Below are 16,411 nucleotides of genomic sequence, written 5' to 3'. Positions count from 1 at the left end.
CTACTCGCGTCGCCGAGGCGAACGTCACTGAAAGAGGAGAGGAGGGGAAACGAAAAAGAAGTAACGCGCAAAACAGTCGCGAGCAGCTGCTCTGGCGGACGTTCGTCAAGATAGAAAAAAAAAATCAAAAAAAAAAAATCGTGCGATCCTCGCGTGACGTACGTGGCGGTAGCGTGAAATGTCACCGTATTCTTTCGTGATTTCGGAAGAAATATTCGCGAAGAAGTTGCGTCGCGGGCCTCACGCCAAGAAACCTCGCGGTTTGCGTCATTCTGCGGCGGAGCCGTTGTCTGAGAACCACGTTGCCTACGTGACTCGCAGGGCGTCGACGGAGCCTCGTGATTCGCCGGCGGATGGTGGCGAGAGAGAGAGAGAGAGAGAGAAAGAGAGAAGGAGGGAGAAGGAGAAAGAGAGAGAGAGAATCCACGCTATCCGCGGTGGGCGGTGAGACGGGTGGCGGAGTGTTAGTAAGCAGGAGCCGGCCATCTTGTCGAGCTCAGTCGGAAACCAACTGCCGAGCAGTGAGGGACGGTGATGTGGAAGAGAGGCCAGATGTGTTAGACGAGGGGTTTTTAATGCGCTTCCGAGCCCGATTGCCGCTACGTGCGAGAGGCTGTGCGATAGCGACGACGGAGCCACGACGACCATCGCGGGGCTTTCGCGAGCGAAAAGGCCCGGTACATCCGGTTAAAAACCTTCAGCTGGGCGGGAGCTGCGGAGGAGCGGAGAGAGGCGGAGGAAGCGGCGGCGGCGGCGGCGGCGGAGGAAGAGGAGGAGGAAGAGGAGGAAGAGGAGGAGGCAGCGGCAGCGAAGAGCAGGTCGCGGAGAAGGTTCTGGCGAGAGGCTGACACCGAGCTTAGCTTCTCATCAGCGGAAGGGCTTGGCCTGCTCGGTTGCGAGAAAAGGAAGACACACCGGCGAACAAGATCGACGCCGAGGGCGAGAGACAAAGAGAGAGAGAGAGAGAGACAGAGAGAAAGAGTGAGAGCAGAGGATGACCGACCGAGAGAAAGTGCGGTGTCAAAGTCTGTGATAGTATTTATTGAAAAAAACAACAACATCGTTATCAGTAGCAGCACCTGTGGACGTGTCATCTTCGTGAAAAAAAGAGGACGAGCAATTGCGGAGGAGATATATATATATATATATACATTAGCGAGAGAGAGAGAGAGAGAGAGATAGAGGGATAGGCTTTATATATTTATTTACATCTGTGATATCGACGCTGATATACATCAACCTTCTTCGCGAAAAAAAGGAATCGAAGAGGAGCGAAAGAGAGAGAGGGAGAGAGCGAGAGGCGAGTGACGTGAGATTGAGAGAGAGAGAGAGAGAGAGTGAGTGAAAGAGAGAGAGAGAGAGAGAGAGAGAGAGAGAGAGAGAGAGAGAGAGAGAGAAATATCGCTCCGAAGAAAGATTATATCAGTTTCTTAGTGGATAGGGTTTTTTGTATATACGACTGACTCTTTTTTATAATTATTACTATCGGTGCGAGGAGCGGAGAACACGCGCTCGAACAAGATCTCTCGACAGTGGTGAACCAGAAAATTCTCCGGTCTTTCCCGAACGATCGTTTTGCAAAGGCGACGAGAGTACGCGAGAGAGGAAACATGGTGGAGAAGATTCTGGAGGAACGAGAAGACGGCACTCAAGAGGCCGGACGAGGTGAGTAAAATTCCACTTCCATGTCTTCATAATAAACGAACTTAGAGAAACAGAGAACTTCGAACAGAAATTTCAAATTTTGCTGGAGTATTCTAAATTGATCGAAATACACAATTTTTTTTGGCTTGTTTGAGGTTTAATCGAGCGTTTGTTTCTGGTCTCTGTCAACATTTCCAATGAAAAAAATTCCGCCAGAAAAAAGGATTTCCTGATTCTTCGAGGAATCAGGAGCTTTGTTCTTGAAAAATATTGCATACAAAAATACTATAGTAATGTTTGTAGGCTGGTTTCTTTCTGAAAGATGCGTGTGCCATTCTATGGTTTTGTCTTCAAATTTGTCGCGTTACATGAAATCTACAAACTTTTTTTTAGCAAGAGAGAGAGAGAGAGAAAGAGGGAGGGAGGGAGGAAGAGCGAGCGAAGTGCTGATTGCAAAAAGTGCAAGCAACAGACCTTTCATAAATCATTGAATGCCAAAGATGTTTGTATTGACTGTCTCCTAAAATCCGCGTCGTATTACGAATTTGGATTTCGAGAAATTGTGAATTGAAGATTACAATTTAGCCAATCAGAATGAAGTTGATCAAAATGAAAATTTTCTGGTCGGAATTATAATCCCTAATTCTCGCAACTTTCAGTCTTCAATTTGTATTATAAGACAAAATCGAAACGAAAGCAGTCAGAATATATTATTGATAATATATTATAGATTTACGCGATACAAATTCAAGAATATTAGGCCCTGTGATTCGAGGAATCACGACAGCCAGTCACGGCCGTCATGGGACTGTCTTGCCATGTATTGATATACTATATTGATATTTGTTTTTACGAACCGGCTAACTTCTCAGAGTCGGCGGCCGGCGCGGCGGCCATTTTTGCCGGTCGATGTGTAATATAACGACCTGGTAACGGGTGAACGCCGGGGCGAACGTTCTTTCGCAATTTGCGTTTTCACCGTTGTCGCGAAGCGAGGTGGAAACGGCAGGGTGGAAACGGCGGGGTGGAGAGAGAGAGCAAGAGAGAGAGAGAGAGAGAGAGAGGCGAACGAAGGAAAGGAACGATTGAGAGGCGGGTTTGAATGCTCTAGTCGTTGACAGGAAGAGGGAAATCCTGACGAGAATGCGACGAAACGCTCGCTCGTTCAGCGATTTGCTTTTCGTCGCGGAAAATCCGCGTTGCGAATACGGAATGATACGGGGATCGACCGCGGAAGGGGCGAACGGAAAGAGAGAACTTTCTCGAACCGGCGCGACGGCACGTCATACAGTCGTGAGTCGCCTATCGCGCGTCGGCTGGTTAATTGAACACGGCCATTTATGCCCGTTCCTTGCACACAGAAAAGTACATACCGTACGCAAGTAATAATTATGGTAAATTCTGTCACTCATGCTGTACTGTGTTATATTGATACGTTTAAAAGCTGCTTTATATCAAGTCAGATAAAAATCATGTTTTAAATTGTTTAAAACAGGCTTAATCGACCTTATTTTTAACACGTCTCTTTTTTTGTAATGTTTAAAGCATATGTGAAACGTTAAAAATATATTTAAAAAAACTCAATATTTAAGTCAAACGTATTATATTTTTAAATACATTTAAAAAAAAAATAAAAATGAATTAAATTAGTTTACTCAAATGAATAATTTTTTTCTTTGTGTAGTCTTTATCTTTTTCTGATTCTTACGGCTAGAAAAAAACAAGACCGAGATTAAAGTTAATCTATATTGAAAGAAATTAATAAGCAGGAATTTGACGCGTTTTCTATATTTGTGAAGATAATACAAAAAGTTTAGTGGCGATAAAATTTTGATAAGAAATTGTTTCAACAAAAAATGGACGCGTTTTTAAAAAGTAATTATGGTGAAATTAGAAATTTTTATTCAAATTATAAAATTGTATTGTTAAATACAAATAATTGATCTACTATTTAAATTGCATATAAAGCATTAAAAACAATTTAAAAAATTAAAAAAAAACATTGTTTTATTTTTAAAAAAGAATATTCTCCCTGTCCTCTGTATGTAACGTGTAATTTTACACAGAAAGTATGAATTTCCAATTCCAGTGTTTTCCGCTTTTTTTTTTGCAGATACTCTACATCTGATACAATCTTAATACTGGAAGGTAATAATTAGACCACTTATTTTGAGTATCAAAAGTACTGTATAGTGCTTTTAATATTCAAAATAAATAATTAATCACTACTTTTCAGTACTAAATTGGTCGGTATCTGATACATGTAAGAGCGTTAATTTCGCGTTAATTTTCAGATAATGATAATAACGAGCGACGCGTTTACCGATTTTCTCGCTGACGGAATTCCGATTCGTACAACGTTTACGAGAACGGGTTTCGTCACGCCGCGTGGAAATGTGGAATCGCGACGTGCAAACGGGCTTCTCTGCCGAGGCGCTTATCGACGAGCATTATCGGTGCGCGTACATCGATTTTTTTCCTGTTACGCCATCGTGGTGTCGTCTCCGCATTCTACGCGTTTCGACGCGACTGTCACGTTCAACTTTTGGCTGTTTAGGAAATGCGACAAACCGAGTAAATTCCTGGTTCACTTCGTTTACGCGTGTCGCGACAAACGGTTTATTCCAATACACGTTCGCTTCTGTTTACGTGTACACTTTTCCGTGGGTTTTTCTACTCCTTCGGCCGGTTGTTAATCGAGCTAGCTGGTCGCTAATTATACCATGCCGTGTCTTCGTTATCTCTAAAAGCGGAAACCTGGAAGAATAGTCGAGGTCTGGATGGCGCCGCGTCGAAAATTATGCAATGCATCAGCGGGCATAATAAAGTAAAAACAGAGACGTGCAGTTAGCGTCCAAAATAACAGGATGACGAAACAAATGCGTTTCGCATAATCATCTCCCGCTCGACAACCTTCTAGCTCCACCTCGTTGTCCGTTCATTGACACAGTCAGTCCGTTAACACTATAGAAAGCGAGCGGTCATTACTGACCGTTTCTATTTTTTTAGATTAATATTAGATGAATAGGGGATTCTAACATTTTTGTCGATATTTCAATTCTCGATAATTTCTTTTATTATATTTTACTCTTTTATTATATTTACTGATGAAATATTTGGTTTTTCGTCATTTCCTTTATTTTTATAGCAATTCGCTTCGTCCTTTTCGACTCAGTTTTGTATTTTGTGGTAAACTTGTGGTTAGACTTGATTGGTGATAATATAAAAATAGATTTAATTTGATAATAATATAAAATTGTATTTTTTTCCAGCTACAGTTACGTCGTTACTAACTGAATTTTAATTTTTAAAGTTACCATTATGAAACCATAATTTAGTAATTAATGATTGTCAGAACGTAGTTTTTATTATTAAGTCACGTAAGATTAAATCTAAACTGCAGGTTAATACTAGAAAAAGCTACAAATTAGTACCAGAAAATGAAAAACCAGGCCTAAATGAATAAGAAATGTTGATATTTTCAATATTAACGGTGCACTCGCGTATTATTTATAATATATAACAGTACAGATATAAAATCTAGTAATTGTAATCATCTGCAATTTCTCCTTACACAAGTGAAGAAGGAAAAAAAAAAGTTTCTAGCTGCGATTGATTATGATAGTTTTGTAACAATTTTTAATAATAATTTTTAATAAAGTTATCACTATAAGTAACTTTCAAAGTTACCACTCACTAAAAACCGTCAGTTTAACGATTAATTATAGCAGAAAACATCATTTTTACTTCTAGTATTAATGGTACACGCGCATATATATGTAACAGTACATATATAAAGTCCAGTAATTATAGTCGCATCCGCAATTTTTCCTTATTAAAGCGGAAAAGGATGAAAGGCGAGGAAATAAGAGATCGATGTCTGTATAAATATACGAGATCGTCGAATTCTTTACTTCTGTCCACGCTGCGAAAGTTATTTCGCCTCGTTCGCGGATCGAATCACGCCAACGCCCGCTAATCTCGTTTGACGAGACGTCTCTTCGAGACGATTTTGCGCCAATATCTTTCGAATTTCGAAGAAATAATATTTTTGGAGCTAAATAAACTCCGCGCACGAGTGAACATTTTGCAACGTCGCTTCGAAACGGCGCATCGCGTCGCGTCATGTCGCGTCGCGTCGTTGGCACGGCGAATTATTTTTTGGACGGAGATAGAGGAGGGCAGGGGAGAGGGGGACAAGTGGGTTAGTCGGTATATGAGGTTTCGAGAGGGGGTCTTGGGATTTCTCGGCACCGCACCGGCGCGGCGGTTCGTGACGCGAAGGGAGAACGCGAGTCGGTTATAGGGCGACCCAAACAAAGAACGAAGGGAGGAAGGGTCCCGGGCTGCGCATGTCAACTCGACGCGTCCTTAAAGGGAAACACGCGCGATACGTGGAACAAAAGAGTCGACGGTTTACGTATCGTGTTTTATACGAGTGTACTGGCCGTTCGATCGCGCGAGCTGAGCAACGGAGAACTCGGCGAGAAAGCGAGTACGAGCGAGTACGACATTCGGCCGATGAATAAAAAGAGACACCGAGGCTATATATATATATATATATATACACGATACGTGCGTTATCGCGTCTTCTGCAAAGGAACCGGACGAATAAAGGAATAAAGGAATACGCGATGAGTAGGAGAGACAAAGCCACCAGGCGACGCGAGCGGCCCAAATATACTCGATGACGCCGCGGACAAAAGCGCGACAAGTGTAACTACGATTTTAACGAATTTATTTTACCCCACGCGAAATGGAAATGTCGAGGACAAATGTCTACGTTGGTGTTTTTTTTTTCTCTCTCTCGGATTCCTCCTTTTATTCGATATCAAATCGGACGAATTTCGTGAGCAATCACGGAAAGAATACACTGATAAAAATTTTGATAATAAATGAGTTTAGATGATAGTTACTAAAGCTCTGTGAAGTGAAATAATTTTAATTAAATGTTTGGTTAATTTTATTGAAATACCTAACAAAATTTAAATCTTATTTATATGAAAAATATCTCAAAAAAAATTGAGCTAAATGCAAATCTCGAAATAATATCGCTGTACCATCAAAATAATTAAAATGTAGAACGTTTAAATATATAGATGACAATGCTGCCAAAAGTTTAACATTCACAGGGAATCAGTTTCTACTCCTAACATAATTATTTTGATAGTTTTCAAACCAAGTTATTTTCAGATCTGTATCTGACTAAATTTATAAATACAATAATTTTTTGTTTAAATATTAATAAAAGTAGTATGTAACAATGACACTAGTTTTTTTAGTTTTTTTCTGAAAAACATAATTTGATAAATCTGGAACTTGTAAAATATGATATAAAACAAAACTGAGATATCTGTTCGATATATCATGTAGAAATGTAAAATAATTTTTGAAATAATGGTATATTTCTCAGCTGTCAACAATCATTGCAAGAATTTCAGAAATTATTTTATACTTTTACATGACTTTTACATGATTGTAGATCATCAGACAGATATTTCAATTTGTCACATATTTTATAGGTTTCAGAATTACGAAATTATTATATTTTTAAGGAAAAATTTAAAAAATGAGGCAAGTAATTTATTTACAATATGTAGTTTTTCCCTCGTATCGTCGCTAGAAAGTCTTAATATTTGAATGAATACAATGCAATCCAATTCTACAATTTATATTTACATACAATCCAATTAAATTTTTAATCTTGAAACGTTATTCAGTTGATATTTTTAAAAATGTTTATCAACGTAAATATATTTTTAAATTACTTGTTCATTTAATTTATTATATTACTATTCCAATTTTAATTAGGATTGCGTTTTAAGACAGAAAATTTAATTGACGCGCAGTTTGAAGAATTTGATATGCAAATTCATTCTAACATGTTATTACGTATGAAGATCAAGCTTGCATCAAAATTTCTTTTTTTAAAAACAATAAGTCTTAAATTAAAAAATAAATAAACTAATCAGAGGTGTCTTAAGATATTAAAATGGTCTTGAAATCAAAACAAATTATGAATATTATCTAAAGACTGAAGCTTAAATAAACGAAAATTATATGTCACAAATAAGTCATTAATAATAATTCAAAAATCAAAATACAAAAAGTAACGGTAAAAATCGTTATTAAAAAATGTTACTATATTACCGTTATGATTAAAAAAAAAATACGGATATACAAAAAAAGTAACGCGTAGTTATATAAATACATACCACTAAATTACCAAAAAAGTAACTTGTAACTGTAACTTTGTTACTTCCATTCCGTGGTTGAAGTTGAATTTCCAGTTGTATACGTAATTATTTCCAACGAAATTATATTTAAATCTATGTATTAAATTTTTAGATACAGAATTTTTGACAGAACTCCCGCGTGATGGTCTTTCCATGTAGGCGAAGCAGTCGATATGTTATTATCTGCGAGATGGAAAATTTCGAGATACGCGATTTCCGATCTTTCGCGTCACATATGTGCAGCCTCACGTAACGACAACAGCTGGAAAAATAGAAGTCACGCTCCGTCACGTCACGTGATTACCTCTCCTTCCGCCTGACCCTTTAATTAGGCAACGGCATTCGCGTCCCGTCGTTTTGCTCCTTTTAATTTATGCGATCGTTAATGATACGCTATTATACGGAATCGTATTGCCTTCCTCTCGAATTCTTGATCGGCCGAGATGATCTTCACGATTCGATATTTCGAACATGGCTTTCGGCAGGTTGAGTCTCAACATAATTATAAAGTAAACGGAAGGGTGGCGCACGAAATCTCCTACCATTTCCTTTTTTATACATGATAATACGTGTATTTTTAAAATGAAATTTTAAAATAGAATGTAAAATACAGAATTGATCAGAATTAATTATTAAAAAGAGTTAATTACCTGCCTGAGGAATTGGACAATTAAATAGTAATGACATTTACTATGTGTATTTCCTATCGTCGAATCGTTCAGGCGGCGTAATTATAAAGTTGATCAAAAGTATAAACGTATATAAAATATCACCCCACAAATTAACTTAAACGGAATTAATTAAACTTTATATTTAATGAAAATTAAATTGGAACAATTTTTGTTGAAAGATAATATTTTTGTTTTTACAACAATTTTAATGAGAATATATTTATTCCTATTTATTTTTATTAAAATTTCAATAAAATGAATTTTAAAAGTAATATTTATTTTATTAGTCTAATATCTAATTTTGACCGTGATTGACGCTTTTCCAATTTGGTTGATATTCAGTCGATTTATTCACACAGACGATCCTGTTTATAATCTCAATATTTATTTTTATTAACATTTTGCTAGTTTCTCTTTGGGTTTCTATTACCGTTCATCGAGGATGCTTTATACTTTTCAAGACTGTACATTTCGGAAGCTACTTGCACGTGTTTTATTTTAATCTGACAAAGATTAAGAGTCTCGTTTATTTTCATATGTAAGGAGTATTAATTACGCGTTATATACCGATGTTTCCTTAACGACTTGCGTAAGAGAGATCACCCCCGTGACGATTTTCACGTAATCAGCAGCTCCCGCACGCGCGCGCATACACGAATAGAACACTATCGTACGTGCATATCTCGCGTAAGATGGCGGCGTTCCTTTTCTGTGCCAGTCATTGAACTCGTAGTGTCGGTCGTTGTGCGGCGTCGGTGGCGACCGGTGAGGCACGAAAATACATTCGCTGCACTACCGAAATTATGATCACGCGTGAAAATGCTAGAACTGGCCGCTACGCGCGCTGAGAGATTAACGACACTTGATACGAAATCAGTGGAGAAACTGGAGAAGACGTCGATCGTCTTTTACTTCCGACCGAAAGTAAAATAGAGGAAGGTGAGTCTCGCGTGACAATTTTCAGTGAGGAGCGACGCGATCCTGCCGAAGTTTCCTGTCCAATCCTGTCTCGTCCTTACCTATCGATTGTCTTTCCGTTCGAAGAGACGCATTCGAGTAACACTTGAGTCGATCGATTCGTCTCGAGTTTTCCAGAGATATGACGAATCCTTGAAGGATTCCGCTGCGATTGATGTCAATTAATATGTAAATTAACTTTATCGATTTAACTTATTTTTTCTCCCGGTTCTAAGAATTTAAAAAGAGTACAGAGTAAATTAAACCGAGATCGAAGTTAGTTTACATTGGTAGAAATGGGTCTAATGTTTATTTCTATAGATACGTAATATCGATTTTAAACATGGTGAAGAGTAAACTTACTCTTCATCTTTTTCTAATTCTTCAAACTTAGAAAACTTAGATTTTTAGAAACTTAGAAAAAGGTGAAGGATAAGTTAAACCAAGATTGAAGTTAGGCTACATGATAGAAGTGGGTGTACGTGACTTTTCGTTCCGTTTTTGCATCCGAGCCTCGAGGGTGGCCTGAACTATATTTGTCATCGATTAACGCAGTCATCGTCACGCGAGTTAAATATAACTCGCGTGCACCAGGCAGCGTCCACGATCAGATTGCTCCGGGCAACGCAATGTGGCGATTCGAGCTGTCTCGGTGGTTCCGACTCAATAACCGCTTTTCCCTTTGTCGTATTTCGACTCGATCCCCCCGCCAAAACTCTCGAAAGTCAATCGATTATGATTGTCCGGGGACATGAACAACAATGAAGAGTCAGCCGGCCTACAGTTATGCGGCATTCATTCCCGATCTGACTCTGATTTCTCCTCGACCCACACGAGCGATCCGCAAGTGCTGTCTGTCCATTCTCGAAGGAGTGGCACGAAGTCGAGTCGATTCACTCGCGCATTCGCCGGTACTCTTTGTTATTCATCGCTGTTGTGTACTGCGAGTCACCGGCGATCGTCATCGCGATGTCCTCGCCCACGCATCAGCGCGAACCTCTTCCGCGTCGCGTCCGCTCGAAAAACACGGCGCGGTTTATCCTTGTAATCCATAGCCACCACGTCATTTCCTCCGTTGTATCGTTATACTTAATCTTTAGTTTTTTTTTATTCCTTGGTTAACTTGCGGTTAGACTTAACCAAGTGATAATGTAAAAATTGTATTTTTCAAGATATGGTTAATATATACGGGGTGTCCCGAAAGTTTTTGCCAATCGCTTTTGTGTAGATAGAGCGAACTAAACTGAGTCGAAAAGTCTTCTACCATTTTGCAATTTTCGCAATAGTTGACAAGATTAATTACTAAAAATTGCCAAATATTGGTCTTGAATAATTTTTTACTCGAATACTATCGACTTTACAGAAAAACGGCAAGAGACAAAAATCATTTCTTTTCTTCTCATAGAATTCTAAGAATTTTTTCGGAATTCTTTATCAATTTTTTAGTTCCGCATTTTCTTATTTTTAATAACTTGAGAAAATACGGTATTAAAATATTCTGAAAAAAATTTGAAAAAATTCTCAGAACTTTATGAGAAGAAGTAAATGATTTTTGTCTCTTGCAGCTTAACCATAGCTAGAAATACAATTTTTATACTATCAGACTAAGTCTAAATCATAAGTTTACCAGATAATGAAAAATTTTAGATTTTAAAGTTATCTCCACAAAACCATAAATTTGGTGATTAATCATAATTAGAAAGATGCAGTTTTTATATTATCATCAAATTAAGTAAGATTAAATCTAAATCTCAAATTAACTAGAAAATGAACTGATCTTAAATGAGTAGATGAAATATTTACAACAAATCAGGTTTAGTTTTCTTTACAATCTTGTTCTGGAAAAGGAAAATAAAAAGTATTGCTCAGAAATCGTCAGTCATTATCTTCCTTTATATCTCATAAGAGTATGTAACTATTATAAATTTAAATATAACATAATATATATGTAAAAAGCATAACTATAAAATGAAAAATTTTTTGGAGTATTCTAAACAGCTCATCAATCAATTTGCGTGTTTTTAAATCATCTTCCCACTTAAAGGTTAAAGAAATCGATTAAAATTCTTCAAGAAGATTTGGTTCTCATTTGCATTTGATTATAACTTTTTGAAACTTAAATAATTTTTAATCCTTTGTGATGTTTAAAATAAATGTTTCTGTTTCTCATAAATAAACGAAATATAGATATTTTCAGCGTTTTCAATTTCATCGACTGATTTAGTATACGATTTAAGGAATTTTTATTACTTGGAGAAATTTATGTAGATCCTAAAAATATAATTTGCCTAAAAATATATTTGCTATTTTTTTATAATAGCATATGAATGCAATAGATTATTATAATATACGTTGAGGCAAACTCATAAGACCACAAAGAGTCTGTCTATAAATACTTTATCTAATTCACCATTGTGCCATATACTCAAGATTACGTTTACATGGAATTTTTACGTATAGATACGTTATTAAATTTACACGAACCTTTTTCATATAGGCAGGTAATACAAATAATGTAAAATATGCAAATTATAAATAGGATAACACAATACAGAAAGAAGTTTTAGTACGAAAATATATTCCGTGTCTCACTCGAGACGTGACGGTCGCGGAAACGTCGCAGTAAGGGCGCGTTCACACCTCGACGGAAAAGCAGAAAGCGGAAAAGCAACAGCCAATCAGAACTCATTTCTGGTAGTCGACAATTTCGGTGTCTTTTGTCCTACTTACTACCAGCGCGAGTTCTGATTGACCATTGACTTTTCCGCTTTCTGCTTTTCCGCCAAGGTGTGAACGCGCCCTAAGATGCAGCGTGACCCCGAGCGGTGAGATATACATCTCGCGTAAATATCTGCTGCCGTCGTATATCTCCGTTAACACGCGGATCGTGAATCGCGTACCGGTTATCGGTCCCTCCTGGAGCTGCGCCTTCGCGAGTGAACTTTCCCAGCGGAGAGAACAGAGAGGGAAACGCCGAACTGCCGATGCCGCCGCACCGGCACGACGGTCTTGGTATCAGCGACCAACGATCCCATTTTTAGCGGCTGAATTAGAAAGTGCGAGGACAGAGAACCTATATTTACAGTGTGTACCGACTAAGCTGTGCAAGATCAAATCGCTGGTCGTTGTCGCGAACCGGCGTTAGATTCTAGGCGAAGTAATTTCACTTCCAGGACATTTTTATTCGGAACTTAATCGACCGTCGCGTGGATTGTTGGACAAAGACCGATTGTCGACTGTCACGATTAATCTTCCTGCTGACGTCAAAATCTATGACACAGTTAATGACGTTATACTCTAAAAGTAGGTGTAGATTTAACACTCAATTCTCAAAACACACCAACATGGTGTGGATTTGACACTATGAGTTTTAAATCATGATGTTAAATTCCATACCATGTTAAAATATAAGTGTGGACAACACCATGCTGGTGTTTATATAATTCTTATCGTACAATTAATGTTAGTACAAACATCAACACAGTGTTGACTTAACCATAAATTTTAAACTATATGTTAAATCGTCATTAATATGTTTATATTAACATGATGAAAATTACATAAACACCACATGATTTTTATTCCATTTACATTCCATTTCTTACAATGTGATTTTCTGCAACCTATTTAATTTCAAGGAACCAGAATGGCAATTCGTATTAAAAAGAATTAATATATTTAATAATAAATATATTTTAATAAGAATAATCAAAAATTTTGTGTAACATGCAGAAAATTAAATTGTTTCACATCAAATAAGAGCTTTTCGAGCTCGGCTTGTATTTGTGTGACTGTACTCGTATTATTAATATCAAATATTACATAACACACAATATAATATAATTTCAAACATTTCGACCTTTCATGTGATCCTTCTCAATGAATAAATTTAATAAATAATGAATGAATTGTTTGACATTTTTGTTAGAAATATAATTGAGTGGTTTCACTAGACTGTTATAACTCCGAAGGGTTAAACATTCGTGCGGCTACCGTGTTCGAATTCTACGAGGGCTCGGCCCATCGGATTATTCTGAAACGTACACGTGTCCAAAACACGCATAGAGAACCTACCAGAGAAGCTTCGAGAAACTGCCATTGTTATGCCGAAACGGTGGGGACAGGGAGAGGTAGAAACGTACGAAGGGGGGAATTATTCCCATCTTCATTTAGCCTCCGGCTAAATCGATTGCGCTTCCCATCTCCGCTGGGCACAAAAGTTCGGTCCTCCTCTGTAATCGTGGCACCCCTGTGGAATCCCGGGATTTCCCCCTCTCCCTTGCGTGTATTATTACACAGGGGAAGTACCCCATGCGATATTCGAGAGCCCGAGGGAATGTTCGGCCAAAAAGGGATGATGAAATAGCAATTCTCAATAATATTTCTCTCCCGCTTAATTATTATCCCATCATTTTTACGATTAACACGATATTTGAGTTTCTATTTTGAGGTCGAGATAGCGCAGACCGAATTATCGTGATCGCCACATAAAAACGCATTAAACGCCGGTAATTTTACGATGCGTTGGAAATAGCTAGGGATACGTCAACATCTATCAGGTGATAATTATAACGATACGCGAGCATTATTTTAAACCATCGACTAATGAGAGTATGGTTATTCATAAAAGCGATGTATCTCGATGAATGCAAAGCTCCCCTGGTTACGCAGCGTGAGACTCTTTTTCATAACAGTTCCATTATCTTTTTTTTTCCCTTTTTCAACGAACTTCGAACCGCGTCGACATCAAATGTCGATTGCGCGACGTATACGCACTCGTGAAAGTACAAAAAGCAATTAAGATAGAACGCAATATGCACAATAAGCGAAGGAAATTACTTAATGACGAATCCTCACTGTGTATATACGAAAAGAATGGCTTGTTGAAGCATGTAAACATTTAGTTAGATGTGTAAATTGTGTAAATAATTATGTCGGATCATCAAAATATACACAGTGAGTGTAAAAAGTAATTCGTACAGAGAAAATATTTAAAAAAAAAACTTTATTTTTAAAAAGTAAATATTATCCAGCGAGAAATGAATCATCGAATTGATGTCGATCGATACGCTGATTTTATCACCAATTCGATTCGATGTTTGATTGATCATTTCTTACTGGGTAATTAACAATTGTCCATAGATAATAAAATAGACTGTATGTTTCTTAAAATTATATATACTAAAAAGATATGTATTAATTATAGAAAATGTATCATCTGAAAAATAAGCGAAAATAAAAAATTCTTGTTTGGATGCTCAAAAAGTACAGTCGAGATATTTAATTTTTAAAATCAGGAATACATGCGAAGCTCGTTTGTTTATGTTAGAACAGAATATATTCATTGTATAAAATTGCTAATTAAAGAAGCGTCGAGTAGCTCCGTGGTCGGTTCGCGAATTTACAATTCGCGGATCCGAGTTTCGATTCCGCTTGCGTCTCACATATGTGTTTGTTTTCCTGTTCCCAAAAAGTTAATAACTTGTTTTATATATACATATATATATATATATAAATCGCACTGCAAATATAAATTTTGCACATAGCAAACAAAACCGCAAACTCGTGGGTGGAATCGAACTCGGGATCTTTAGATTCTGAGTCAATCCACCTCAGCGAGTAGCTAAAACCCACAATTTGTACTATCAAATATGGCAGTAAAGTAAAAATTCAGTAGATTCTGAAAAAAAATTATAAATATAATATTTATAATTGTATATATTTTTTACAAATAGACTTTATAAAAAATTTCCTTATACAAATACTTTTTGCTCTTACTGTATATATTAGACGTTTAAACTGATTGCTAAAATGTTAAAATTTTTAGTTTGTCTTATTATACATATACTTCATGTAAAAAGTTCGGAAATGCTTAAAAAATTGACGTTTTTGGGATTACTTATTCAAATATCTGTAACAAAATGTATTTTTTTATAATAATTCTATAAATTCAATAACGACAATAATTATTAAATTTGAAGAATTATTGTTAAAAAAAACACATTGTTATGAATATTTAAGTAGATAAGTAATCTCAAGATAAGTAATATTTTTTACAATTTTTAAAAAGCATTTCGAAACTTTTGGCCTGGAGTGTAATTATTTTGATGGTTCAAACATAATTATTTTCAGTATTTAGTTAAATTTTAGATATTTTAGCAAATATTTCAGTAAAATCGTTTTTTCTGTGTACCATATTAATTTTTTTATTAATTCCTATTATACTTTTATTACAACATGTGTGATAGATTTAAAAACGTTATACATCCGGTGATGAAAATTATCGTTAGTGTGGTAACGAGCGGTGAACTCTCGAGAGAATGACTAACAGTCGCGTCGCGCGATGATACCGCAGGCGTCGATAAGCTTGCAATAATAATAAACGACGATAACGCGAAACGCGAGTCCGTCACGTGTGGTAGGCCACGATCACTTTGTCCGCAAATAAACATGCTTGTTGCGCAACCACGTCTTCAGAGATGCTCCGTTTTACGACGTATATGCATATTCACGCTGAAAAATTACTTAACTATTTTTAGATCGCACCGTCTTTGTCTCGTCATTGGGTCAGTCTTCGTTCATGTTAATCGTATGAAAAATAGGCGAATTAGATTAACAGTAGTTTCAAGTGCTGTCCGCACTTGTGAAATATGAACTTATTCATGTCCATTAATGGAAATCCGTTAAAATCGTTAATGAAAGTTTTCATACGGAAAGGACGGTTTTGCTGAAACATCTGAAAATTTAGCTAGATACAGATCTGAAAATAATATTTCATTGGATCATCAAAATAATTATAAAGGACATCAAACTGATTGTGCTAGAATGTGCTGAAATTTGTTTGCTTCATTGCTCATTTGCTTAAGGAGTTTTTACGTGATTATTTTTATACCAAAGAATGAT

The 16,411-nt window shown here is 36.8% G+C and overlaps 1 protein-coding gene across 1 annotated transcript in view; it reads left to right on the top strand.

Annotated features, from left to right (window-relative positions):
• Positions 1 to 67: 67 nt before the first annotated feature.
• LOC105143865 (MAP kinase-interacting serine/threonine-protein kinase 1) overlaps positions 68 to 16,411 on the top strand; it is a 29,539-nt gene continuing 13,195 nt past the window's right edge. Inside the window, exon 1 of the mRNA XM_011052400.2 lies at positions 68 to 1,665. Within this exon, the coding sequence (XP_011050702.1) occupies positions 1,611 to 1,665 (55 nt within the window). The 5' untranslated portion in view covers positions 68 to 1,610. The remainder of the gene's footprint in view (positions 1,666 to 16,411) is intronic.

The sequence above is a fragment of the Acromyrmex echinatior genome, chromosome 1, assembly GCF_024713525.1.
Source record: "Acromyrmex echinatior isolate Ae372 chromosome 1, ASM2471352v2, whole genome shotgun sequence".
NCBI lineage: Eukaryota > Metazoa > Arthropoda > Insecta > Hymenoptera > Formicidae > Acromyrmex > Acromyrmex echinatior.
The sequence above is the reverse complement of the archived record's forward strand: the minus strand, read 5'-3'. Positions and strand labels throughout refer to the sequence as shown.